The sequence below is a fragment of the Pteropus medius genome, unplaced genomic scaffold (assembly GCF_902729225.1).
Source record: "Pteropus medius unplaced genomic scaffold, Ma_sr-lr_union100, whole genome shotgun sequence".
NCBI lineage: Eukaryota > Metazoa > Chordata > Mammalia > Chiroptera > Pteropodidae > Pteropus > Pteropus medius.
Genome location: NW_024346062.1, coordinates 15,826,696 through 15,854,663, shown reverse-complemented (window position 1 = coordinate 15,854,663; position 27,968 = coordinate 15,826,696). Strand labels below are relative to the sequence as shown.

General features: G+C 41.9%; 1 protein-coding gene and 1 long non-coding RNA gene across 2 annotated transcripts; one reads left to right on the top strand and one right to left on the bottom strand.

Annotated features, from left to right (window-relative positions):
• Positions 1-2,335: 2,335 nt before the first annotated feature.
• On the bottom strand, positions 2,336-27,968 carry RGMB (repulsive guidance molecule BMP co-receptor b). The gene is made up of 5 exons (XM_039875176.1): positions 27,724-27,968; positions 26,696-26,771; positions 23,316-23,581; positions 17,811-18,319; positions 2,336-5,873 (listed from the first exon to the last, which is right to left on the bottom strand). Exons 2-5 carry the CDS (start codon positions 26,698-26,700, stop codon positions 5,205-5,207), a joined length of 1,449 nt encoding a protein of 482 aa, XP_039731110.1. The 5' UTR covers positions 26,701-26,771; positions 27,724-27,968; the 3' UTR covers positions 2,336-5,204.
• Positions 12,056-13,278, top strand: LOC120612579 (uncharacterized). Its single transcript, XR_005655498.1, has 2 exons — positions 12,056-12,165; positions 12,282-13,278. It is a non-coding gene; the product is annotated as an uncharacterized LOC120612579 (long non-coding RNA).

Sequence of the window (27,968 nt, the reverse complement as noted above, 5' to 3'; positions counted from 1 at the left end):
GAATAGCTCAAAGATTTTCCAGTTCCCAAAAGTAAACATACATTTTTCCATTTCAGGTACATTTTTTGAGGATTGTATATTGAGTGCTTAGTCTGTACTAGGTGCTGTCTAAGAACTTTAGATGTGATACTTAATACATTAATTCTCAACAATGAATGAATGTTGGAGGTTTGAAGTTCTAGTAGGATCTCCATTTTAAAGATGAGGATATGGTTTGGCATGTCTCAGTCTGCACAGCTAGGAAAGTGGGTGGATTTTGATTCAGCATCTTGACCCCTATGCTGTGCTGCCTCCTGTAAGGTAGTATAAATACTTACACACTAACGAACTCTTAATAATGGTCATGTGGCCCCAAATGTAATCAGTATGCACTTAATATTTGTCATTCCAGTTTGTGAGCTCTTCCTGTCCTGTTGTTACCCTTGCTCCAAGCTCCCCAAATACACTTTTCTTTCCTAACCTCTAAATATCACCCAAATATCCAACATGACAGGATGCTGAGAATCTGATATTTTGTGCTGTCCCAAGTTGTTTCACTAATCTTTTCTTTTTTCTCCCAAGAAGAAATATGAACTCTTGTGGCGACTCCAGCCCAGAATCCTTCTCTTGTACTTAGAGCAAGCCAATCAATAGCTCTCCCCACTGCACTGATGGCCAACGATGCATTAGTGGCATTGCTGTTTGGCAGCTCAAAAGAAGGTCTCACTAGAAAATAAATTTATTGTCCCCCTCATGTTCTCCCTCACTGCTTCCTGCGAGGCGGCTTTGGAACCCTTTGCACCATCCAAAGCACCACTTTCCTTTGGCGGTGCTACATTATTGATTGAGATAATACTGGTTTTTTAAAATGTCTTTTATGGCAGGTGAATTTCCTACTAGGTTAATTCATGTGTGTTTGACCTTGTATATTTAATTAGGTAGCAGAATGCTTACTTTTTTTTCTTCTTCTGGAATTGGAGTTTTCATTATTGAAATAAAAAAATAGGTCATGGAACTGTCACCCATGAAGAACTCTCAGAAAACATTGCCCTGTTGCCTTCTTCTTGCTGGAGTTTGGACTGACTTTAATATATTCTAGTTGACAGGACTGGTTTATTCAGATGGTTTGAACATCATTCTAATGAGGCCAAGGGTGTACATCCCATCTCTGAAGGATCTGAGTGTATCCTCCTGGGCACTGGATGCCCTCCCCCCACCCCCATCTCCTTGTAAATCTGCATGAGAGGGAGGAGACACAAAGGCATTCCCACTCCAAGCACATACCTCAGACATCACATGTTGGGTCTAAGGGACTGTTTATGCTATTATTTAGTTGATAGTGTCAATCATCTTGCTTATAAGAGGTACTTAGGGGGAAGAGCAGTAAACTCGAAGGAAAATCGAATCTAAATAATAATGGTACAAGTATGACTTGTCCATTTGGAAGACACAGAGAAAATGGATATAAGCAGGAACAATATGGTGAGCTAGACAATGAAATAATAGCTGTGAACTGCTTTCTTTATTTCCAATGTCTTGATTACTTTCTCTATGGGAGTGGTGTTCCTTGGTTGATATACAAATAGATACTTAAGGGAATGGGGGAAAACTGTAGCAAGGTACCTTTGCTCAGAAAGGACTAAAGTAATCAAACATTGTGTTATTACAGCTGACTCCAGGCAGCAGAATGCTGTAAATACCTCCTCCTTTTAGGTTTTTGGACAGTTGCTCAAGTTTCAATCTTTGAAAAGCTGGAGATCTAAACATAGCATATGGTAAAAGAGAATTTTTGCCTTTTAATCATAGATTTCATTGTGATGTAGACTATTTCTTAGTGTTCACTCAGTACAGGCATATGTACTAGATACTCAGTGGCTGTATCACTGTCATCTTTATGTGGTTCAGCTGACATAATTTTCCTGTTTTATTTGTTCTGAGCTGCTATCCACAAACACTAAGTGTAATGTTTAAGCTTTCTATTTAAGAAATGCTTACATGTATGTTTCCTTCAATCGAAATTTGCTTCATATAGTATTCTATCTAGTAACAGTGACAGTGCTTTCCTGTGCCTTCATTTTGGGTTTAATTCTTTTTTGAGCTTCTTGATCTTTTGGCATGTTTCTTAAACAAATACCAATTTGTAATCCTGTTATGTTTCTTTTCAGAACACCAAAGCAGCAGGGATTTATACAAGTTTCAAAGCCAGAAAATCCTGCCCCTAAGATCTTCCCCACCAGGAGTAAGTTGTTCAGGACATGCTGCCTTAAAAGAACCAAAGCGCACAGGTCCCACATCTGTGAGGGACCAAAACTGTTACTAAAGACAAGACCTTTGGGATAACACCAGTGGACCAGTCTCAAAGATACTTATTTATTTGCAATTGCTTATAATTTTAAAAAAATTAAAAACTACAGTAGTGATATACTTTAGAAAATAAGTGAGTTTGTTGTTAGGTGGTATGACTTATTGTCAATATCATAAAGGATTTTGCACAGACATCCTCACTTGTTTTCTTCTGCTCCTGTTTCTCAGCTCTTCCAGCAGGTGTCACTATAATCACAGAACAAACATTCCACAGCATGGTATGTAACTTTATTTTTCTAGCATAATAATTTAAAGTATTTACACACTGCACGCTCACTGTTTTACACAGATACTTATTCATATACCTATGAACCACATCTAAAGGTTTCTTTGTAAAGACTCGACACACTGTGGGGTTTCCAAGCATAACAAAGAGGACAAAAAAAAGTTTTTGAGTCTTTTAAAGACAGCCATGTGGAGCATCTGTGAAAACCAGTATTTTCCTCCAAGTTTTAAGCTCCCCCAGGAGACCTTTGAATAGCTACAGTCTGTCTATCCATGTGTTGTTGGTATGCCCCAAACTCTTCTGGTTAAAGATTTTAGGAACCAACATGTGTAAGTAGCATTTTCTCTAGAAATCCTAGAAAAGAAACAGGAGAAAATAAAGCTGGCCCCTCTCTAGAGAAATACCTGTATTTCTGAAACAGTTATCTGTGGGGATTGTATATGTTGAACAGGGACACTGGCTGTGAAAGGAGAATAAACACATTGGTCCTGATACTAGTAATGTAGGATGCTTTTAAGCATCCTTTCCAGTTAAATGGTATGGCAAAATGACCCAATTTTCTTTTCCCAACTATTAAAAGAAGTGGTAGTATTGCTTTCCCTGCAAAGGACAAAAGTGTATTAATTATATACACTCCAAACCCAGATAACCGTAGAAATTTTTCACTTTTATACTATTTGCACAAAAATAGTGGTTAGAGGTATCCTAAATATTTTCTCTCCTTCATTCTACTCAATTCCAAAACAAAATCAGTAGCTAATTATAGCTTCTGAACCCAGCACTTGGTTCCATAGGTGAACAAAAGCAGCCAGTTCAGAACTGATGAGGCAGGCCTCTGGTCCAGTTTTTATAAAAGGATGACAGGTCTAGTTTCAACTGATATTGAAACTTTTGAGTAAGAAGTAGGATGTCTTCATTATTTTCCCAGAATGGCCAGATTATTCTCTCATATATCAGGTGGTAGAGAGGAGATTTCACCGCTTCTAGATGAACTCACAGATGAGCTAAGAAAACTTCACAAAACAACATCCTCTTTTCTTGCCGTTAGGGCCTCTGGCAGTGAGTGCTACTACTAATCAATGGGATATGGCAAAAGGAAGAAATTACCTGGCCAGCCAAAACTTAGCACTATCCTGACCCGAATCACTATGGTAAAGTACAAATTCCATCACTTTTTCTTGGAACCAAACACTTACATTTTAGATATAACAATGTAAACCTATCTACCCTGGAGTTTACTTTCTTAATTACTGTGCTTGCCTGTTGGTGTTGTTTTCCTCTTGCAGGAGGGTGCTGGCAATAGAAGAGAAGAGGTAAAGAGATATTCTACTTTATAGGGATTTTACCAAGTATGTGAGCAACTGACTAAATACTATTTACCTACAGATGTTAAGGGGAAGAGTATCTGATTAAAAAGAGACCACTTGGGGAGCAACACTGCTTAATAAGACTGTTTAGATTAACCAGCACCCAGTTAGCCATATTTTAAGTCATGCCAAGGAAGCTGTTGTCATTAACACCCTAGTCCATTCAATCACGCATATGCACATGTCAAAGACTGCGATGAAGAACATGGTGTTGAAGGCAAGAAAGAGTGGAGAACTTTGTGATGGGCTCCGGGTCTCATTGTAAAGACTCTAGCAATCTCCAGTACCGGGTCTCCTAACGTGAGGTTGAGGAGGGCTCACGGGGGTGGAGACAGAGAGCACTGTGCTTCTGGGCCCAAAGAGCCAGAGAAGGGAAGGCTAAGAACAGGGGCTTGTATGAATTATAGAGAACAATGCATGGCCACTAAAGGTATGTCTTTGTGTTTTGTTTGTTCAATGCAGAATGGAGTTAAAAGAGGAAAAAACTATAGTTTAACAGGGATATGAGATGAGAAAAAGTGAGAGCTACTGGAGTCTAGCAAAATGAAACTGCCATCAGTACCTCCTTCTAACAGATAAAAAACAGTTTAGTATGGTTCAACAACATACCAGAAGTGCTCAGATATAACAATCTTAGTTAATAAGGGTTATAGTAATATTCTCCCCACTCTCTGAAAGTGTCAACTGTTAAAGAGGGAGAGGGCTTCCACCAGTGTTTAACAGCCAAAAGCACCTGTAAGGGTGAGTTAATTATCCTTCCAAATCAAGTGAGTGCAGAAGAGGTGAGGACCAAGCGCAATGAGGCTCTACCAGGAGGCAAGTGAAAGCTGGACACTGTGGCAAATCAGCAGCAACGGGGAAAGGGCCAGAGGGAATAGCCAAAAACAGCTACAAACATCATCACTGGTCATCTTCAAAGAAAGAGGACGCTGCATATGGTGTCTGTGTATATGTACTATACATACTAACCAGGTACACACATAAATATTTAATATATAAAAAATAAAGTGCTTTCTAACAGGTCCCCAGGCAGGGACATTATAAAACATTTCACAAAACTGCAAAATAAAATTGATACAATCAAAGAACACTACATCCAACATACATGAAAACAGTCAAACACAATATGTACAAACTGGTGGGTGTCCCAGCACAAACATCCTATCATATACATGGTATATACATATATACTCTTTGACTCAATATATTATGACAATATATATTTTAAATTTTGTTATAGACAAAAAATAAAAAACAAAAGACAACCCCTACAAAAACACAATAAGGATCAAGCATGTGAGTCCTAGACTGACAGACAAATGGCTGCCTCCCTGGGGCGTCCCGTGACCACTGCTTGGGAAAATGTGCCAGCGTTCCTTCCTCGGGTGCAGTGCCTCCACATCCCCCAAGGCGCTGTGGGCTGCAGCAGTGAAGTTGACATCCCCGGTGGTGAGCAGGTCAAAGACACAGGACTGGAAATAGATGTCCTTCACTGGCATCTTCTCGTGGCATTGAGCATTGGCAGTCTCCAGTGTGTAGCCGGGCCAGGCCTGTGCCGAGGAGGAGCGGGGCAGGCTGTGGCCCAGGATGGCAGACACCTGGCCTTGCCCATCATCGATGCGCTCGCTCAGGGGGCAGCCGTTCACGCACAGCTGCAGGTCCTGGCTTTCCTCATAAGACATGGCCAGGTCTTCCGGCATGCGGACGGCAAGGGTCAGGTAGCGACCCAGCTGCCGCACAAACACCGTGGTTCCTATGTAGCGGGCGTGCATCTCCACGTAGCGGCCACTCTCCCTTTCCACGATGCGCAGGCTCTTGGCGTCACCGTCCCCACCACTGGTGCTGCCATCCACAAAGGCAGCTGGCAAGTCATCTGTCACAGCTTGGTATACTTTCTGATCTGTACACTCACGGTGGGCTTTGAAGATGATCGTGATCTGTGAGAAGAAATGCATACAAAGGTTAACACAGTGGGAAGGAACCAGGATGGTGCATCCCTCTGTAGCAAAAGCTCCCCTCCATTCTGGAGATGAATGGCTGAAGACAGAATCTCCATATTTAACCCCTTTGTTCCTGTCTCACAAATGAATGGTGAGGGAAAATGAACAAGTCTTACATATTTAGAATGAAAATTCAACATAAATCCAGGGGATGTGTAGCAGGAAAAATTTTCTTTGTTAAAATCGAACAGTGTTGCCGTTGGGATATAGGCAATTTTTATTGATAATTTATATCTTGTCTCTTTCCAAAAACAGAGCAGTAGTATAGCTCTGGGGGAAAAAAAAAGATTCCTAAGTTATGCAGAAACTTTAAGAGGCTTAATTAACAATACACCTACCAGAACTTTGATTCCTAAATAGTTTCTTCACTGGACTGTAAAACCATATCCCATGACTAATCACTACAAACTTACTTATAAACACTGAGGGACGAAGCACAGAATCCAAGAGGGGGCCATCCCAGCAGCAGCTACCAATCATGTGCCTGAGGAAAGATTTCTCTAAGTCTGTTAATCAAATGTTTCACATGACTGGCTAATCCCTGTGACAGAGAAATCACTTGGCAAATATAGTTCCCAAGCACTGGCAGAAAATAAAAACCCTAAACCTAGTTACAGCAAATGTTTTCCCCAAACAGCACATGGCCCTTTAACTTCTCAGAAATTTTTTCCCCCAGCCAACTCTCAAGTCTACAAATTAAGCAGATAATTCATGCAGAAAAAACTACTGATAATACAAAAGCTTCCCTTTAGCGAACCCACTCTCCTTCCTTAATTAGAACAATTATTTAAAAACTGAACCTTTGAGCCCTTTCGCCTCCAACGCACTCAACATCTCTGGTACAGGTGTTGGAAGAAGGAGGACTATGAAGAAACAGGGCCTTCTGGGTCACAAGGTGGGAAAACTATCCCAAAGGAAAAAAGTCTACATTTTGAGATTTGTGTTATTGTCAGTAACTGAGGTAACAGCTTATTTTTCTTTCTTCTTGAAGGAAAAAAAAAAGTATCAGGTGACTTCAGTCAAGGAGGAAGGTAGACAGGCCAAACACTCTACAAATTACTCTGGATGGAGGAAACCTTCTACCTTCTGCAAGGGAACTAATCAAAACAATAGAGCCTTGTTAAAAAGGCCAGAAAATGCTCTGGCCCCCCTCCCCACCCCTCTCTCTACAAGTCCTCACCACCACCCCTCAAGTTTATGTCTGAAGTTTTTTCCTCAACTCAGCCAGCATTTGCTCACACTATTTAATTCCACATGTTCCCACTGGTGTTACTTGACTGGAATTTTCCAGCCATTTCATTTTACTTCAGCCAGTTATAAAGCCAGATCTGAACCAGCTGCGCTGTAGCAACTGGTTAAATTCATATCCGTTGTTTGCAGCTGCAACTAAAATCCAGACAATGTACTATGAAAATGCTTGGATTTCTCCCTTCCTAATTATCCTGAGCCACAATTTAATTTCACTACCAGCCTTCTCATATTTCAACACCTTAACAACCCAAAGGAAGTGTACCAGAGATGATTTCAGGAAATTTGTTGTGCATCCAACCATAGGACCTTCTAGAGTGAAAGGGATTTTGAGCTAGATATCTAATGGGACTATAAAATAGATTTATTTGGTGGCTCTGAAGACAGTTTGACAAGCATTTTTTTTTTTTTAAGGTAAGCTAGGAGGTGAAAAGATTAATTCGAGTAAATTCTATACCTGAAAGCTGAAAGTTAATACAGATGGATAAATAACAGTAACAGACTTTTCATATAATCACTATCTTCATTTTCAACTAGAACATTCACACTCACAGATTCAACGAACTCTTCTGAACTCTTCTACAACAGCTAAGTAATTTGTCTTTCTAGTCTAACAAATCTCACATTTAAATCAACTTGGCATTATTTGCAAGAATTAAGTACTTTTTTGTTCACCTTAAGGAAAACAAAGAGGAATTAGTTTTGTTGGGGCAACAAAGCAGAGAGATCCAATTCCAAACAAGTTTCCAAAAAGGGAAACAAGGGTCAATATTAAGATGAGTGGAATCATTCCACATGCCTTACCAAGCCTGTTGTTTTCATTAAGCACACCAATTCCAGCCCAGGACTCATTTCAAACCCTCACAAATCATTGTCCTTTGCTACGCCTGTGGCATACCCTAAGAAGATCAAGTACGACTTAAAGCTTAACCTCTACACAAGTATCTACATTCACAAAATATTCCAGTTTACCTAACAACAGATTTTTATCTGTCCAATTTCTTGGGAATGATTTTCTTTATGAGAAAATGAGGCTATTTCTCTTGTTTCTCTTTTGGGTGAAATAAGTCTCCCAGAGCCTATGCACAGAATTAGCCCTTGAATCAAAATGCTGAGGGTGATGAATCAATCTCAAAGCATGAGAAGGGTTTCCTGAGTGGTCCTCTGTAGTTTGATATCATCGATGTAAAATGTAGAAAAGTCTAGGTAACAATTTCATATGACTGAAGTTTTATAATGTAATTTCATTCCTCATACAACACTAGCTCTTAAACAGCAAGCACTCAGCCATGAAGGGCCAGAAATTCATTTTCAGATTCTGTCTCCCTCTTCTGAGAAATAATTTATTCATTCTTAATAATTCTTACTTTTAAAAGCATTCAAAATTCAATCAGAATTTTTGGAAATTCCAAACGCTTTGTATTTCCAACCAGCAGCTATCAAAATCAGAGCATAAAAACAGAATATTCAAAATTGTATTCTAAAGCTAACAGACAGTTTAAAAACACCAGTGATGCTGCTTACTTTCCCCCCTCTATGAACTGATCCATATGCTGTAATAACTCAATTTGGCACATCTGTTCTATGCCACACCATTTATTATTGATGGATGGCATTTCTGTGCATTTAAAACATCAATGCCTTTTGTTAAACCTCCCCCAGCCCAGTCCCTCTCCACCCCCACCTCAGACAAACTACTCCAGTTCTCCTCATTCATTTTTAATGTTTCACTCCCTGAGATCTTTACCACCCACAAGGTCTGTTAGGAAGAGAAAGACAGCAGCTACAAATCAACCTTTCCACACACAAAAGGCAATAAGGATTTAAGGGTTTCTGAGAAATACCAAAATTTAGAAGCACCTGCCTCTCTTTTTTTACCAGGGGAGAAAAAAGAAAAAAATTACATTAAATGAAAACGAGGAAGCCAACAAAAAAGGAAAACCCAGCCACTGCCTTGCCAAGATACAACCGTATCTTCCCCTAGCTCAATAGCTTTGTAAAGTGCTGCACATAGGTTTCCGAACTGCAGAATTCCCCAAAGGCCGTGCACTTGACTATTTGTGTTTATTGCATTTTGGAAAAAACATTTATTAGTGTTTAATCAGGCTGTTTGGCACTGCAAGTGCAGGACCTTACTGGAATCCTCCAATACCAGAACTGGACGTTTAGATCAAGGGACTCACATCTCTTGGATTAAGATGGGCCACCAAACTGAAGTGAAATAGGCATACAAATTAGCTTGGAAAATAGGGAAACAATTTTGATATGTACCCAGTTAAAGTTCTGCTTGTGTTTAAGGAAGCTAAATGAATTTTATTCCATATAATGAGCTATTAGGTCCACTTCATCACATTCTCTTGGTGTATTACAACTTGAAAAAGTAGGTGACTCTGAAGGAGGATAAGAGATCGCTGTGCTCATAGCCCTTTTGCTCTTATACAGGTAAGTGGTTTACTGCCTCTACATTCAGCCCTCTGGGGTGAACAAACAAGAAACCATTCCAACAAGAACACATGCTCTATATCCAGCTCTAAAACACCTAATCTTTACTTTTGAGGGTCAGTTTTTCTAAATGTTGAGAAGTCAGAGCCTAGAACTTAGAAGTACCAAAAAAAGCAGAGGCCTTAGAAGGCACTGCCCTCCACTGCTTCCCTGATGCAACCCCCACCCCCACCTAGCCCTCCAGCCCAGGAAAACCTGGGAGTGTGGATCTCTGCTGGAGCTGAGCCACCCATCCAGGTGGGAGGTGCCTGTCCTTTGATTACATAAGGTGGGAGAACTGTGTCTCCCCTTTTTCTTGGAGCAAACTTTCTGTTTGAACATAGGGCTAGGACAAGATCCTAACAGGAAGACAGTACATGTATTTAAGAGGAGGGTAGCAGATTAAAAATCTTACCCAAGGTTCCTTTTACGGTTTGAATGAGACTGTAAGAATCTGCTACCTTCAAGAGATATCAAAATAGGTTTCTCTACCCTCACAGACTCTCTTTCCACAGAGCTCTGATCTAGGAACACATACAGGAATTCAGAGAAATGGAATGGATTGGCCTTATTTATTCTTCAATATTGCCCCAGGTAATACATGCAGGAACAAGGGCTGCCTTGGCTGCTGGAGGGGTTCTTGGCAGCAGACAGAGAAAGAAGAAACCAAACTAGAGGGAAGGACACCCACAGCTGAGGCTGCTAGGGTGGTCCAGGGGAGAAGCATTAAGCTCAGTGGCTGGAAAGAGCATGCCAGAGTGGAAGGGAAGCAGGCCGAGGGACGACACATAAAAGGGACAGCACAAAAATGTCGACTTCCAGAGAGTAATTTCTGTACACTTAAAACAAGGAAGGCTAGAAGTATAAATAGGCTTAGAGACAGGGAAATTGGCTAGCTTTGTTGTGGAGACCAGAACTTCACACTGTGCTGAACAGGAGGAAAGGCCTCTGGTTCTTAAAGTCTTAGCCACTCAGTGAACTCCACAGGGAATTTCTCATTTGTTTGTTTGTTGTGTTCAGACTTTGCATTATAAGGAGCCCAGCAAATGTAGGAACTCACTATACTTCTAGGTGTGAAGTTAGGCAGTGTGAACAACATTACAAGCCTAGGCAGCCACGCTTCAGACCAGAGGCTAAAAGTATTTTGAAAGGTGAGAGGCAGGGCAGAGGCAGTAACTCTAGGGGTAGCTATCACTTTTAGGGACCTCACTCCCCAAGGGGGGCAGGGGTAGGGCCACAGAACCTGAGCCCTCAGAGAAACGCTGGGCAAATGCTCTGGTCCTAGGTTCAGCACAGCTGTTCTCCAAACGGATGAGGATTAGAAAGTCATAGCCTTTTTGATCATTTTTCAGTTTGGGGAGGTGACTAAAAATAAAATGGCTTGAAGATCTTCACAATACACTCGCACACACATATAAACACACGTGTACTTACATATACCTTTAAATACAAAGATTAAACCCTGACCCCCAGTTCAGAGTTTATGAAAATGTGTTTAAATGCTGTCATATCAATTCTATCCACAGTATACATACTACATGCCAATAGGGAAAGAACCCCACCAGAATTAGCCAAACCTTCTTTTGGCTCCATTTCTTAAAATAACCAGCTAATTGGAATACAAAAAACCCCTCACCCCACAGACCCAGATTCACTTGAAGTTCCTTCTAGACTCAACAAAACCATATTCTCATGGCAAGGCTGTGCAGTTAAATTCTGTATCTTAGGTGGGTGTTGCTACCCCACTTAGTGATCACTTACTGACAAGTTGAGCAGTTTACAAAGTCCTTAAGTTACCCCATTGCAAGAACACAAAATTCAAAACAGTGGACGAGCAAGTTCTACTGCAGTCAAAACAAACAAAGACAAAATGGGTAAGGTAGTATTTTCATTGTTCAACACTGTAGGTAAGTCTTCTTACATTCCGCACAGGCAGAAACTGTTTGGTTAGCATTAACTGAAGCCAACAAAAAAAGTACCAACCATTCAATGTTTCCTTCTTGCCCCTTCCTCTCAGAATGTTGACTCAAAGAAAATTTAACAGGGCAGAGAGAGACATTTGGAAATGTGACAGGAAAACAAGTTCTAACTCTCAGTTGTGTATCAGACTTGGCCTCGTGCCTCTGGTTTAAACTATGGAGGAGTGTGGATTTGTTTTAAAGCAGCAGAGGCCCGTAGCACTGCATGGAATCCTGCCTGGCTCAGGCAGGGCAGGCATCGGGTTAATTTCATTTACAAATGGGGGATTTTGGAGGTTCCCTTCTCCCAAACCATATCTGGGACAGAGTGGCACAGTCTTGGAGATTTAAAATATAGGACTTAAAAGATACGCAGATATGGACTTTATACCATTTAGACGGTTTCTACTAACATCAGCTAAGTCTCTTCATTCCAGAGAAAAGACCGATGGTAAAAGATGTGTTATCCAGAACATTTTAATGTGCATGGACAACATAAAAGTGTACCTTGTTTGGAAAGTACAGCACAACGCATAACCAAGGTAGGCCTATTCATCTTACAAAATGTTTTACACTTATCGGTATACATTGTACAGCTAATAATTTCTTCCTTCTGCTTTCTTTCTCCACATACACTTGGAAATCCTTTTACCTTCAGGCAATTTGCTGAAACTATATGAAGCAGAGTTGAGTAGTTCCTGGGCCTAAGACCTTGTAATCCAGTACAAACAAGAGCTATACTGGAAACAGAAAAGGACAAATAAGAACACGACCACCTGGAATTATAGCTGATTTCTGCTATTCCAAAAACTAGTCTTTAATGTTTCAATATTGTTTCTATAATAAATTCAGAAAGGATAAAGATATCTAAGACATGCTTTCATGAGTTTTAAAGATAAGCTGGGACCCTGAAAAATGAATTTAATTAAGAACTGGTGACTCCAATTCTAGAAAGCTTTTTGATATTAAGTCAAAGACCAACAATCTTTCAAAAGTACCATCAGGGTTCTAGACACTACTAGATTGTAGGGGACTGAGGAAATACAGAGTAGGCGAGGGGCCACTTTGACCATGGGGGGTGGAAAGGGAGACTGTGTCAAATACCAAGAGTAAAAACAAGTGACCTGTGACAGTGACCAGGGCAGAGGAATGTGCCCTGGGTACAGCAGCCCATCTCTCTGGCCTACTCTCCGGGCTCTTGATATCTGTGACAATTTGTTAAGTAGCAGCACTTGGAACCAGCTTATGAATGTGGGTTCTAAAAAGAAATCCTAAAAATGGCTAGTTTTACTTACAAACCCCACAATTCTCCACTAATTGCTGCAAATTTTAGTTATGTACTTAGTTTGAGGCAGAGACTGCATGCGTCTCTGTATCTCCCCCATACAGTAGGCCCTTTAATACTTGGTGGTTCAGATGCAGCATCAAATCAATTATACATTTTGTCAGAGAAAGGATTATACTTAGCAGGGAGATCAAGTGCATACTTCTTTCCTATCTGTTCCCCAATATGCCTCTACTGGCCTTATAACTTTTCTTTTTGGTAATTTTTGTAAAACAAGGAGGACTATGACAAGGAGCTAATGATAAAAAGATGGCAAGAATTACCTGCCTAGTATAATGGTTGTCTACATGAGTACATTCTGTTAACTTACGTATTGGAAAAATAATGTTATTTTATGAAATTATTGAATTTTATAAAAATACTTTACGTGCATAAAAGATGTCAGTTTTATTTTTAATTTTGTTACATTTCTGCTTGTATCTACAGCAGTAAAGCATTATATAGTTTATGCAATGTTTACTTGTCTATTGAGTTTTTAAAGATTTAACATTAACAATTAAAATAGTTTTACTATTAAAAAAAAAAAAGAATTACCTGCCTAACAGATAAATCACAACAAAATATAGCGCAGTCTCAGATTTTACAAACTGGTTACAATGTATCTGCAAGGTAATTTGTGTTCTCCGGAAGGAAAGGGCTCTACATTTTCAAATCGACAGGTGTCCCCTCTAACAACACTGCATCCAAAAACAGAATCCTGCCAATGGGAGGATGCAGCATCTTCCTTATTCTGTAAAGATAGGAATGACAACCTATCAATGTGAGAGTGTAGCTCACATTGTCTCTATAAAGACACAAAATGCACAATGGGTGACAAAAACTTGGCTACAAAAAAATGTACTAGGCTTGGGGTCAAAAGAGGACAGATTTCCAAACCTTGATCCAGTGATATGTTTAAAATGATAGTTGAAACCTTCACAATGCAGGCATGTCTGGCTCTGATTTTGCAACCAACAGAGAATGAGCTAGAAACATTGGTTTACATGCCCACATACTGCTATAGAACACTAGTTACATACTGAGAGGCATCAGAAAGGAAAGGAACCAACTCATGCTCTAGGAGCCTACAAGCTAAGTGTTTTATTATAAGAGAATGTCTAGAGTTTACAGTTTGAGGAAAACAGTAAGCAAGAATGAACCAAATCAACTCAGTCTTCTTACAACTCTAGTATCATCATCCAGTGAAAGTTTTCAGAAATTTCCAAAAAGTAGCTAGAATTCAAGTATTAGGGATAATTATGGATTTTAATAAACACATAGATGCCTGATGGGCAGGGCCTCTTCTCATGCTTTGGACAAGCTAAGTGCTATTGTCAGTAGGATAACCCGAAGGTGGTGGACCATGGGAGGAAGAACATATGAGGGATCTTAGAGTGCCCACTTACCTGCCCAAGTCACCTGGCTTGGTCATGCACAAAGGACACACCTCTTTCCCAAATGCAAACTGCCTTAAGGTATACCACCTTCTCTCATTAAAGGACGAAGCACAGAAAAATCTGAAGCAGAAGATCTCTAAGACAACTTGCTATCATTCCGTTACCCCTCCCACTTGTCAACTGTCTTACTGAGATTGAAGGATAGGATAAGAAAGCTAGAGTAATGGGAAAGGACATGATTACATTAAAATAAAAGGAGAAATAAAGCAAAGGTATACAAATTATTTATGAAAAGTAATTTAAAAAATATTGCCATTGTTTTCATGTGCAATAAATGTATTCTTGAAATTTTCTGGAAAAGGAATCATTTTAAATGCACCTGAGAGACTGGCAATTTTAATATATGCTATTAGGTATATAACATTATCTGTAAAGTACAGAACCGTTTCATAAAATAATTTATTTCAAAGTCACCTTCTATAATCACGGCATATGCAAAAGCCTTATTGAGTCCACTTAAACAGATCCATAGATACAGAGAAATAAGTAAACAGGAGTTGAGACTGCAGAGCTGGTAAAGAGAATGTGGAGGAGAAGGTACAGAAGTCAAGCACTGCCACAGATGATCTGGTTTATTGGTGTGAGCCTCAGGACAGCTACTGACATGTGTCTTCTCTGGAGTCTAGTGTGAGCTACCTCCTCCACCCAAACAAAAACTGCTTTACTTTTCCTTGTAGCCAGCCCTGCCAGTTCTAAGCCTGTCCTCTCGTCTCTCTTCCTCAGTGCTTACAGGTTTGAAGCACCTCTCACAAAGGTGGGGAAGATGGCCCAGAGCTGATGTGGATCTCAGCCCAGGTGTGTAGGTGTGCCAGAAACCCTTGCAGCCCCCAGGGTGGAGAGATGAAAAACCAGCCCTGGCCTTGGAACACACCTATCTGGCAAGGTGAAGAGGAGGGAAGCCTGGCAAAGGGCATAACAAAAACCCAATAGCCCTGAGAAAGCACACCTGTGCTCACCATGACTAGAAAACCACCCTGCATTTCCCAGGGGAAAAGAGAGTAGAAAAGGGAAAATAGGGCTATATTGTCCAGCACTGCAGGCCTACACTCACTGCTTCCATGTGGAAAAAGGAAGTCTTAGCTAATAAATGGTACCTTGAATAGAGAGGACTTCATTTTCTTTAATTTTGTTGTTTAGGTATTTTTCCTCCTAAGCTTTGTCACTTTGTCATGAGGGAAAGGCAGGTACTTAGGGGCAGGTTGAGCTAACCTCACAAAGACAGGCTTAAAGACGGCTTGCTCAAGTCAGGTCCCAAGATGAGGGGTTGTCTTAGGGACTTCACTGACCAAAAACCCAGGTCTAGGTAAAAGGAAATTGCACTGCAAAATTTTAGGCCTTTGCTTAGTTTCATCAGCACAGGCTCTACCAGCATTGAGACAGTCCTTCAATGGTAACTTTCCAGATGCTTCTGGGGGCTTTGGAGAGAGTTACAAAAAGAAGGGAAAAAAAACAAGTACTAGAGGTCGTGAAGCCATAGAGAAATTTGTTGCTGAACAGCATGGTCACCAGATGTGTGGAAAGTTTTCCAATAGTGCAATTAAAGACCAAGCATTCTCATCATCGGCTTGAATTTATGTCAAAAAGACAACTACCCGTACCAACCCCTTTTGGAATGGGTAAAATCTTTGATCCTTAACAAACTGAGAGAGAAAATAAAGTTGTACATTTTATTTATTTGCTAGAAACTATGACAGATTCAACCGCAACGGAAATTGAATGATCTAAAGTACTTCGGTGTCAATTGTTCCACTGAACCAATATTTTCCCATGCATACAGCACTTATTAATCTCAACAGTATTGCTTGAAGGTTACTCCTCCAAGCCCTTAATTATTTTCACAATCGATGATGATTTTCTCCATTCCCAATTGAACTGCCTTCTTGAATTTCCAGTGTTATGTTTTCCTAAAGACTATTCCCAGGTTTTATGCCCTATGATTCTTGCTGTAATGATGAATTGTTGGCCATGGTTTGTCTTTTAACTTCATATTTATATAACTTTATGTCATAACTTATAGCAAACACATATTTTAACATACAGGTAAAAAAATTATTTGCATACTCATAAAAACCAGAGGAAGAAAAGTTTGTTTTGTAGGATTTGGAAAGGCCAGTTTGGGCTTGTATTGCAAGCTGAAGTGTAAACATTTTTGAGTTCCCCTAAGATGTCTGGGCCAATGTAATAGTCTTCTTTGTTCAGGGCAATGACTTGTAATCTCAGACTTGTGACACCCCTGGGTATCTCCAGGTATCTCCAGAGGTGTTGTAAAACTCCCTCCACAAAATGCCAAGTAAAATATTTAAATTAAAAATATGTCACACATGTTTGGAGGCAAGGGAGGGTGTCCTGAAATAAAAAGGAACAGTCATGGATATTACAAAAACTTGATCCTTGGTCAATTATATTTTAGTCTAAATCAATGACGAATAGATAAAATAATCAAAGGAAATTAAGCAAGATGAGATAGTCTGTATGTGTGATTTTGTGGTTGGGGGTGATAGGGAAGGAGCTGGTTACTTGCAACACTATTTCTGTGGAAAACTCTTTGATTTCTTTATTTATTTACTAATAACTGATTAGAGCTGATCAGCAATTGAAAACCCAGTTCATAGCTCTTCTCTACTTTCTTGCACTAAGATATTGGTGGCTTAAAGCTGACTTAGAGGATTCAGTATTAGTTTCTTTAAAACAAACAAACAAATTGACAACAAATAAGAACCACAAACACTGGCAGCTAGGCAGGGTAAGCTTAGCATAATTTTGTCAGTTTTCCCCTGAGCTTCTAACTTAAATTGTTATTTTGACATTATATGGGGAGGCGGGGGTGTTATACATCGCTGCTCTCAATATTCAATTCTTAACTTTCTTGGTCACTACTTGGTAACTAAAAAACCTTTGTGGGCTTGCCATTGGGAAGCTGACCTACAGCCATTATATTTTACAATATCTTCCAAATTTCCAATAAAATATGCTTCCTGATGGGTTATTGCCCTCAAGCTTCACAGCTCTCTTTATTCAGAACACCCACTTCAGTCACTTGATAAATCTAAACATGGATTTCCATAAAGAAGAGTCACACACATATGCACTCAAAAAAGATATCACTAAAAAAAGTACACATTTTTTCATTAGACAGGCTTATCCTTTTCTCTAGAGAACTCAACTTCTCTGTTTATTTTTTATTTTTCACATCATGCCTATTTAAATTTAGGTCCACATTTTACATTAAGCCCTAGAATTCCAGTAAGAAATTCTTAATTTTCATTTAATCCTTTATCTACTCTGTTAATTGCTTGCCAAGACCAAGCAAAGTTCCTTTAAACTAGGTCGTTTGCATCCCACTTCCAAAGTTATCTAAAGAATCAGACACCTGAAAGGTATAAGAAAAAGAAGAAAGTATTCTTGCCTTATTTGTAGCAGTAGCACTGGATCCAGGGACCACGGGCACATTCGTCACTTGAACTGAAAGATAATTATTATCTATGAGTGGCCAAGCCCCTTCCACTTTGCACGTCTGGAAATGATCCTTGAAAGTTCTAAGGTGAGGATCTCCGAACAAGCCACAAAAAAGGTAATTGGGAGGATTCTGGTCCCCTCCCCTGTGTTCTCTGGCTCCTGTGTGGCTGTGATAGTTACAAGGGTCATGGGTCACTTCAGGGTTGGTAGAGGATGTGGGCCCATCTTTGGAACAGTTCCTCTGGCTCATAAGGTCACTGATACCCAACACAGCAGAATGGTATACCAGGTTGCCACGGCAGGCTTTTGAAGTTCGCTGGGTGCAGCCAGCATAGGCACGCAGGGCCTTGCAAAACTCAGAGTCAAAGCCATCAATGGCAGAGTTCAGGTGTGAAGTCAGGGACACAAAGTCCGTGGTACATTTCTGGATTCGACATTGGGCCGGCTGTTGGCAGTCACCTATGGGAAAGAAGATAAGACCACACATTTTTTAAATGCTTCATAACTTCCTGGGCTACATGAGAAAATGACATTCTCCTCTGGGAACTGTTTGTTCTATTTCATATACTCCTATTTTAAGAATGCCTTCAGAAATAGGATTGCATTGTGCTTCTCTGATTCCTACAAATTAAGCCACTGGGAGAAAAATTGCATGCAGTTAGTTAACTTAAAACTTTAAAGCATGGGCCATTGTAGGTGAACATAAGTCTAGTCCAGTGTTCTTAGGTTAAAATTACAAGGGAATGGTCAATACATATTTTATCAACTTTGCTCTTGTTTATAGATTTTGAGAAAGAGTCCGCTTCTCTAAGGACAAGAAAAAGATGTGAACTCTGATTTTGGAAACTGCATAAGGAATTTGCTTTGGAAAGCACTGTCTATGCAAAAAACCATGATAAAAGCTTCCACGCCTCAGGTATAATTGGTTAAAACACTTTTACCTGATTCTAGTATGGATACAATGCAAGAATATTAAGAAAAAATCCAGGCACTAAGTTATTCTGCATTTCCTGACAGAAAATTTATCAACAAATTGTATATAAACTAATAATTAACCTCCTGGTTTCTACAAAGCGTAGATGTTCTTTTAAAAAAAATAAAGTGATTCATCTGACCAAGTTATATATTCACTTCTCTCAACATCCATCACCCTAAGATTCCAGCTCCCACACAGTTCATCAGTAAAAGTACACTAAATTAAAAAAGATGTAACATTGAAATCATGTTGCAGAAACAGATAATTCCATTTTTTTTTCCCCCAGAAACACAACAGGACACAGACATCTCTGGGTATATAAAAAGGACTTTTTTCTTTAAATCAACAATTCATATAAACTTAATGACTGAAGCAAAGCTCAAATGAAGTAATGAAAAACCAAGTATTACTGCCCTCGTATTTAAAATTAAGCCAATTTTTACATGATGTTTAGCCATTAGCTTCTCACATAAAAATTTATAAAACCTCTCAAGCACCCCTTCTCCTCCCCCCCAAAAAAACACACACAAGAATTGTCAACACTAGGTCAGGAATGTGTGCCAATCAGTTTAATATTCTGTTCTATAAAGTAGAGACACTAGAATTAGTGAAAAGAAAAATCCTTTTCTTTTTCATCCACCTCAAATTTTATAGACATGAACTGGAAGATATATTTGTGTTACTTAATTAAACATTCTTTATAGGTCTGTAAACTATGGAGGAAGTCTCAATCTCTTCAAGTCTTAGGTTCCTCATCTGAAAAATGAGGAGGTTGTTCTAAAATGAACTTTGTAACCTTTTTCATGCATAAAATACCTTATAATTCCTATTCTAGGTGGGGAAAAAAATCAGCAGAGTATTATTAAATATGTAATAACTTAAAGATGTGGGTATAACAACCTCTAGGATAATATCAAGATTTAGAACTCCTGATAAAGACTTAAAACTAAACCTATTAAAAAGGTTTTTAGGTAAACATAAATATATATTTTAATCTTTTCAGTGGCAAATTGCTTTTAAATCTGAATTAAGAAGCCTGTAATCTCTGTTTCTGGCTTCAATTGGGGAGAAAAAGGTAGGAGATGACCACCTTTCAAGATACTTCCCCCATTTTTCCATTTCAAGGACCAAAATGGGAAAAATGTAGTATAGATCGGACATTCACTTAAACATGAGAAAAGGAGAAGATTAAATTAATCACAAAAACACTTTCATGTTTGGCCTATTTGGTTTTTGCACATTTCAAAGTTGACAAAAGCAGCTCCGATATTTATAGAGTTCCTCTCTCCAAAGTAGATATATCATTTCAAGTCTTTTTACTCAAAAAAGCAAAAGCAAAAACAAAACAAAATCAAACAAAAAAACCCCAAAAGTCATTAAAGCCATTTTACAGATGAGAAAATCAAGGCAAAGGATTTTAAGGCCTTGTCCTGGCTGGTTCATACACAGCTAGTAGTATGAAGCCTTTTCTCCAATTCCATTTTCCTTCCTGCTGTCTCCCCCAATTCCTGACTCCCACAATGGTACTTGATAGCTTTAAAAAAGACTTAAGTAACTGTTGTATCTATTTTTTCTTTTCCGTTTTAAGTCAGAGTTACAGCAAAGAGAAAGCAAGAAAATAAAAACTAGGCCAGGATCACTCAGTAATGAACAGTCTTTAGACTACAAATAAATGACAGCACAAGAACTTTCCGCTAAACTTGCAGTGGCTATTTGTTCTTTTTATGGTCTATAAAATCTATCTGAGCGTACATATACTTATAATTATTTCAAATAGTCATAAAATATTGAAAGTAAGAACAGCATGTAAATGCAGATGCAACTGTTCAGAAGAGAAGCAGAATTTAGATTTCAGCTCCTTTCCTTTCCTTCCTCCTTCCCTTTTTTATAGCAGGTAAGTGGTGATTCTTCAGAGAAAACTCACATCAAACAGAGCTCCTTGGGTTCTTTTGTTTTAGATGAGGTTTCTAACAGCCTTTTTGAATAGAGATGCTGGGAGGGAGGAGGGCTAACTAGAGACAAAGTGCTTTTGGGTCAGCAGTTTCAGCCCCATCGCAGGCTCCTGTATAATGACTAATTTGCGGCATACACCCAGAAATATTCAGGCTTCACGAATTTCTAATGACAATGAACACTTTGCTTGTTACAAATGGTAAAGTAAGCCTCCTGTCAAAATGCCAAAACAATGCGGAGCAGAAATAATCTCAAGGATGTAGCCAAGAAGGCCATGAAGTGTATGAGTAAGCAAGTAACTCCCATTTGGATCTCCATTCAGGAACTACATAGGTTTGCTTAAGAGAAGAAAAGTAAATGAAAGTACTCTTTTCATTTCTCATGAGCAGGATTCAAAATCTGCAGTTACAGATCTCTATTTTTCGAGTCAGATCATCTGTAATAGGTGTGACAGTATTTTCATTCCAGTTAATGAAAGTGCTAAAGGATTTTCTGATCTAGGGCTCTTGATAATGATTCAGACCAAAAGACTTCTCCACTCAAAGTCAGTTTCCTCAAGGCCAGGACTGCACGTGTGAATTTGCAGCACAATCACCAGTTTATAATAAAAGAAACAAGATATGCTGAAGCTGAATTAAGTGAAATGTGAAACCATATGGGGTGCTGAGGCAAATTATACAGATCCAGGCAAAAAACATATGGTAGCCCATCTACAAAGAGCACTCTGCTAGGCTCCCTGCTCTGAGAAACAACCCCTGCATTTCAACAGCACTACTCTTCAAAGACATCTCCCAAAAGGAGGCCTCGTTTCTATAACCAGATTAATTGCTCCATTCCAACATTTTGTCCACAGAAATCACTCATCACAGCAACTTTGGCTATAATCTAATGGTGACTTTAGTGACGACATACTAAGATACTGAGAGGAGGTTCACATTCCAAGTTTTTGAACTAAGTAAGGAACTTTAATTTTCTAAAACTTCAAACCAACTTCTTAAGTCTTTCATGGGCCAGCAAAGAAATCTTCGAGGACCACATTCCAATTCTGTCATAAGAACCTATGGCAACTAAGAGAAACAATATCCAAGCAGTCAAGAGGGACACAGTCCCATCTATCACTTCAATTCTCATTTCAAGAAACCTAAACTTTGACATTGTGGACACATATCTTTCACAGAAAAAACTTCTGAATATATCTGACACGTCATGAAAAATCTTCCATGTAACTGTAAGCAGATTGGTATTATTTTCTAAGGTTCTAAAGTCATTAATTTAATGCCTTAATAGTTCTAAAACTTGCCATTACACTCTTTGTTAAGACTTCAATTTATGTTTTCCCAAGTGACAGTGTTAAAATGCAGATGTTACATCACAATGCAGTTACACAAAGTAAATTAAGCTGTCTCTTCAAATGCCATTCTCTCCCTGGCCTAAAAAGACCTCCCAGATTTTTAACATGGGCTGGTACAACTTAATAAATACAAATTAGTCCCCACATTTGGGTAGCATTAAAGTTCAGGATTCTCCAAATCAGAACATTGTGACTGTTGCCATACAAACCCAGGACAAAAAGATCTTGCAGAAAAAATTATCTGACGCTCTAGTTGTTCTCAAACTAAAAGATGATTTATCTTTCAATTTGGTATTTAAAAATTCTTTGTCTAGACAAACTCCTATAAGTGGTCTTATTTGTAAAGAGCGTCCTAGAAACCCCCAGCTTTACTGAGATAATATAATTGACACTTAACATTATGTTGATGAAACGAAAAAGAAAAACAGTGTCACAGGCAGGCGTCCTTCACTAAGAACAGACTCCTCACTGCTGCTTCCATAGGGGAAGCGCCGACCTCCAGAAAGGAGCAGATCTGTCAACTCCTCCTGGAACACGCGGCTAGCCACAAAGCACGAGTTTCTCCAAAGAAGTTGTAAGCTGAATTAAAAGCGGCTTTCTTAAATACTAAAGAAATCCCTGCTTAAAGAAGTTTAAGTTATTTCGAGATTAACCTCCAAGTTTACAAACTCCCGAAAATCTTTCCATCTGGTGCGATTTCTTCGCCTCGCCACCACCCCCCAACTCCAGAGCAGCAGCACAAGGCTCCTTGTCTCCCCTCCGAGGCGGCGGCGGAAACCTGATCCCAGCCTGACTTTCGGTAAACACCAATGCAGAGAGCAATAAAGCATCCGGAACATTTGTCTCGGGCACGCAGCCCCCACCGCCTGCGCCTGCTAAATCTTTGATAAGCGGCTGTTGGAAGGGAGATTTATCAACGGTCCTAGCCGAAGGCGGGGAAGGCCGGAGGGAGGGAAGAGGCCTCTCCTCTGCGCCCTTGGGCGCGCCGCACCGTCGGCGGGTGTGTTCCTGCAGCCGCGCCGCGAGCTGGGCTAAGGTGCGCGTCGGGGACTTGCGAGGCCTTTCCCGTTGCGACATGCCGCCCTTCCGCCCCAGCAAGCGCCTTCAGAGCCTGGGGTGTTTGGGAACAAAGCACTTGGCCCTGGGGCTGGCTCCCTCGCGCGCGCGCCTCGTACCTGCGTGGAGCAGCCCAAGGCTGAGCAGCAGCAGCAGCAGCAGCGCCAGGGGCGGCGGGCAGAGCCGGGGACCGCGGCGCTGCTCAGCCCCGGCGGCGACGGCGGCGGAGGCGGCGGCAGCGCAGGAAGGTGCTGCTCTCAAGCCCATGCCCGTCCATGCAGGTCTCGTGGGCTCCGGCGAGGGCGGCGGCGCGGGCGCCGTGGCGGGTCCGGGGCCGTGGCTGCTGCATGGGCCGGGGGACGCGCCTCGCTTCCTCTTCTTCTTCCTTCAGGCCCGCGTCGGAGACGGGCCGCCGCCACCGCCGCAGCGAGCAGCGCGCCGCGGGCGGAGCGAGTTGGCGGCGGCGGCAGCGGGGCGCAGTGGCATCGCAGCGGCCAGAGGCGGCGGGTGGAGGGAGAGGGGGCGGGAGAGAAGACACAAAGACCGTGAGCGAGTGCGGACCCCGGCTCCAAGTGCGCAGACGTCCGGCCCCGGCCAGCGTGGGCCCTGCGGGCGTGGAGCGCGGGCGTGGACTCACAGGAGGCGCGCCCAGCCCTAGCTAAAAGCAGCCAGCCGCCCGGATATCTCTGCGTCGCGGCCCCCGCGGTCAATCAATCTCAGCCCCTCACTGCCGCCCCGCCCACCCGAAGGTCACCAATCCGCGTCGTCCACACCCAGCGCGCGCCCCGCCCTCCCGCCTCATTGGCTGAGAGCGCGGGTCCGTGGGACCCAGCCCGCCACTCGCAGAGCCCGAAGCGCCCGCCCCCCGCGGGTCCTCCAGACGCCTGCCTGCTCAGTGTAATTCGAGTTCCGCGTCCGCCCGCTGCGGGTCCTGTCTGCTGATCTCGGGCCCAGCCTCCCTCTCACTACCTCCTCTCTTCTCCCATCCACCGCTTATGCGATTTACTGTTTCCTCGAACCCAACAGAAACAGGCGGAGGCCTCTCTCTCTTGGTGACATTACAAAGGAACCGGCCTTTTAGCTTATCCTTGAATTAATGTGATTGGGTTCAACTTCCTTCCAACTTTGTTTGTTTTAGGTCACCCTACTTGCTCTCTACCTCTGGCTGCGGCCCCGGGTCTTTGGAGAAAACGGGAGCTTTTACCGAGTCCCTTCGCAGCCAATCACATCTGCGGAACCGCGTTTTGAGCTTATTGCATCCAGCCACGCTGGAAATCCGAATGTGACCCGCGGTACGGAACAGATCAGATGGGCTGAGAAGGGCCCCGCCAGTTCCCGGGAATTCGCAGGCAGCTGTACGAGGCTCTGGTGTTCTTGTTCCTTTGACATTTCCCTTCCTGAAAGCAGTCGGGAGGGGTCTGAGAGTGGGCGAATTTCAACGTGTTGGGTTACAGTGTAATTAGATTAATGAGGATTGTCAGTTTTTAATCCAGTGTAGAGTAATTATGCCATGATTTGTTGCTGCTCAGTGGCATAGTCTATTAGATTAATTCAATGGCAGGCCAGTTTCTACTTTTGTGATTGGATGGATCCAAAGATGAGAGGAAAAACCAACTGCTAGAAAAGAAGTTGCTAAGCAGAGACATAGGAAAGAATATTATGACATTGATAATAGGTTCTAATTTATTTTCAGTAGGTGTGAAGTGGTATCTAATTTCAAGAACGGCCTCAAAGGCTGAAAGCCACTTCCTAATACCCTCGCCTTTGCTGTTCCCCAAACAGCTCAGGGTTGCCATTTTAAATTCACTTACAGTATATCCAAATCGTAGTTTGCTACTCTACCCGCTACACTACTCAGAACCTCTAGGGATTTCGTATCAATCATGGACACGTTAATATTCCACATGTTCCAATGTGCTAATCAATGGACCAAGGTAATTGGTGACAAACCTATCGCTCCAGCTTGCTTGTTAACACATTATGAATTGTACAAACCAGTAGGTCCCTAATGAAGGATGCCAATCTTTTCACTGTAAGTTTTCATTACTTATTACATACTAAGATGACTCAAGTGGTAAACACACCTTTCACTGCCCAAGATATGACCCAAACCTTGTGTATATCCATAATATGCTTAATAATAGCTTCAGAGTTGCCTGGAGAAATGACTTTTTTCAGGAGAATTATCTGATATGATTTGTAGATAATTCTATGGAGTAAATACTATTATGCCAAAAATTTAGTCTCTTGCAATTACTACGTATAATCAATGAAGTTAATGAAATACTGGCAAACGTCTTTTAAAAGTAATCAAATGTGAACACTGTTTTTCAAAGTATTTTGCTAACAAAGACTAACAGTAAAATCTTTCATTTTATTTAACTCAACATTTAATTCGCCCTGTCTGAAAGTAGCATCTCACTTTATTAAGCATATTTCAGAACACACAACCAAGAGTTAAGGATCAAAATCAGTTTAGTTGGGTCTTTTCACCTGTCACTTTTCTATGATTTTTTCCCCTTTCTCGTTTTCCCTTCACCACCCATCTTGTTCCGTAAGTCCACGGGTGCTCTCGATTTTCTTATCAAGAGAGGGCGCCCTCGAGTCATCGCAAATCCTGGTGTGAAAAGGAACTGCTCTAGAGGAAAAACTTCGTTTCTTCTAAGGTGCTTTATTGCTCCTCTGTTGTAAAATTTGACAAGCTCAAGATTTATAGGCCTAACAATTCACTTTTTATTGCTGCATAAGTGTTCAGCCGGCTAGAGGAAAATGTTAATTTTCACAATTAAACCGCAAGTTGGTTCCTATTTTCAAGACTTTAGGTCAATGGGGACACACTCTGGGTAAATTCGGCCTGCTAGCAAGATTCTGAATCTGCTTGGAAGAGCAAGAGCGCGGTGAATAGTCACTTATAGCGGATCCACTCCTCCAGCTCGTATGCTTCAAGTTAAGGAGGATTTTAAGACTCCACAAAGAACAATCTGGGGAGGGAGCTAGAACACAAACATAAAATCTATGACTTATAAAAGTTTTACATGTTAATAAGAAAAAATATCGTGAACTGACAGTTCATACAACTCACAAATCCACCCTGTTTCTTGCCACTTGTACTCTTTCCCTTCGCCTTTGTTTTCAAGAAGGAAAGATGAGGCCAGAACAGTACAATTAGAGGACTCAGCAAACCAACAGTGCAAGTGGGTAGAATTAAAACACATGCTAGCAACATTAAGAATTCTAAACAAGATACGGTTTCTCTTCCTGCCCCCTGTTAATATATCTCTATTTCCAGAAATCTAACACGAGGGTTTCTGTCTGCTAAACATCTAGATTAACTGGGGCAGAGGAGCCAGGAATCATACCCGGGGTTGCGATTTGTACAACCCATTCTAGAGTAAGGGCTCCGTGGCTGCTCCCCAGTCCACGGTGTACGCAAAGCAAGAGCTGAAATAGCCCGAGAGTCGGACAGCCCAGCGGCAAGCAGCTCATGGATTGTACTTACATCATTCTTAACCCTTCCGCTCCTGGAGGGGGTTCGTCGGGATCAGGGGGCTGCCTTGCTCCGGAACACGCAGGACCTGGGTGTGAGAGAAGAGCCCCAGACCCCGGCGTGAGCGCCGCGCCCCCGGAAGGAGAGGGCCTGGGATGTGCGTGAGGCTCATCACCCGAGCGTACACACCGGGACCCCGCGATCCCTGCGGGCTCCGCCGCGGCTCGCACTGCTCAAAGCGGCAGGTGCAAAAAGCATTTGGGAGCCGCTTGCCAGCGCGCGGAGGTAATGTGTTTCCTGTCCATTTATCTCAGGAAACCAGCGCAGCCTTCCCTTCGAAACAAAATTAACCTCTCATTAGCCAGCCACTCACTCCGGAGAAGGCCTTAAAAGCTTTACCAGCTCGCTAATGTATTTAGGCTTTTCTTCCAGGCAAACGCAGCCACGGCCGTGACTGCCATCAGCCCTGGCGGTTCCTCTGGGTTCCCCCGGGAGCCATCCGCCGACTTCCCCACAGCCTCGAGTCTGAGAAACTCTGGCCAACTCGGATCCCAGTTTATAGCACTGGGCAGACCCGATACCCCAGAACGGACGTCGTGCCAGAAGCAGCCGAAACTAGTTCCCGCCTAATTCCACCAGCGCCCTCATATCAAAACCTCAGCTCCCCTGTCCTCAAAGGTAGGGACTTCCATGGCCATCTGTTCCCCAGGTCGTGGGCGCTAACTGTCCTTAGGAGCGCCAGCCCTGTCCACAGAGGGTTCTGGGAGCGCTGATCAGGGACATGGAGGTAGTGTAAGCTAGGATCTAGACGATTCCAGGAGCGGAGAATCAAATGTGGTTCTTGATCTGCAAGTGACTAAAAGGGGGACTTTTGGAGCAGCTTGAGTTTTCTCACTCTGGCCTCCCACCGCCCTGAGGCTAGCTGATTTATACCACACAGGTGGACGGAGACCTAAACAAAACAGTCCCGGCCGCTGCCTGCTGGTCGCCCCCCACGTCCTCGTGGCCCACCGCAAACTTCAACAAAATAAACAACTCACCACAGGCATTCCCTTGTCTGCAGCGCGACGCTTGCCAGCTGGGAAAATAAGCCGCAAGACACGCGGCAGGGGCGCAGAGGGAGGGCAGTGCGGCGCCCGCCTCTTTCCCCCAGGTTGGGGGTAGTGGTACTCGGGGACTGGAGGGAGGCTCCGCCTGGAGGGCCGCTTTCTCCGCACCCCGACAGCGGAGTGAGCACCAGGCGAGGGGCTTCACCTTCTAGCCAGCGCGATCTCTCTGCCACCTA

Bases quoted from the DNA above. Each gene is read 5' to 3' on its own strand.
- RGMB (XM_039875176.1), bottom strand. The intron at 18,320-23,315 runs GTACGAGGCGCG...TCTTTCCCATAG, and splicing joins CCTTGGGCTGCTCCACGCAG to GTGACTGCCAACAGCCGGCC. The intron at 5,874-17,810 runs GCAAGAATACTT...TTCTTCTCACAG, and splicing joins GTGCTACTGCTACAAATAAG to ATCACGATCATCTTCAAAGC.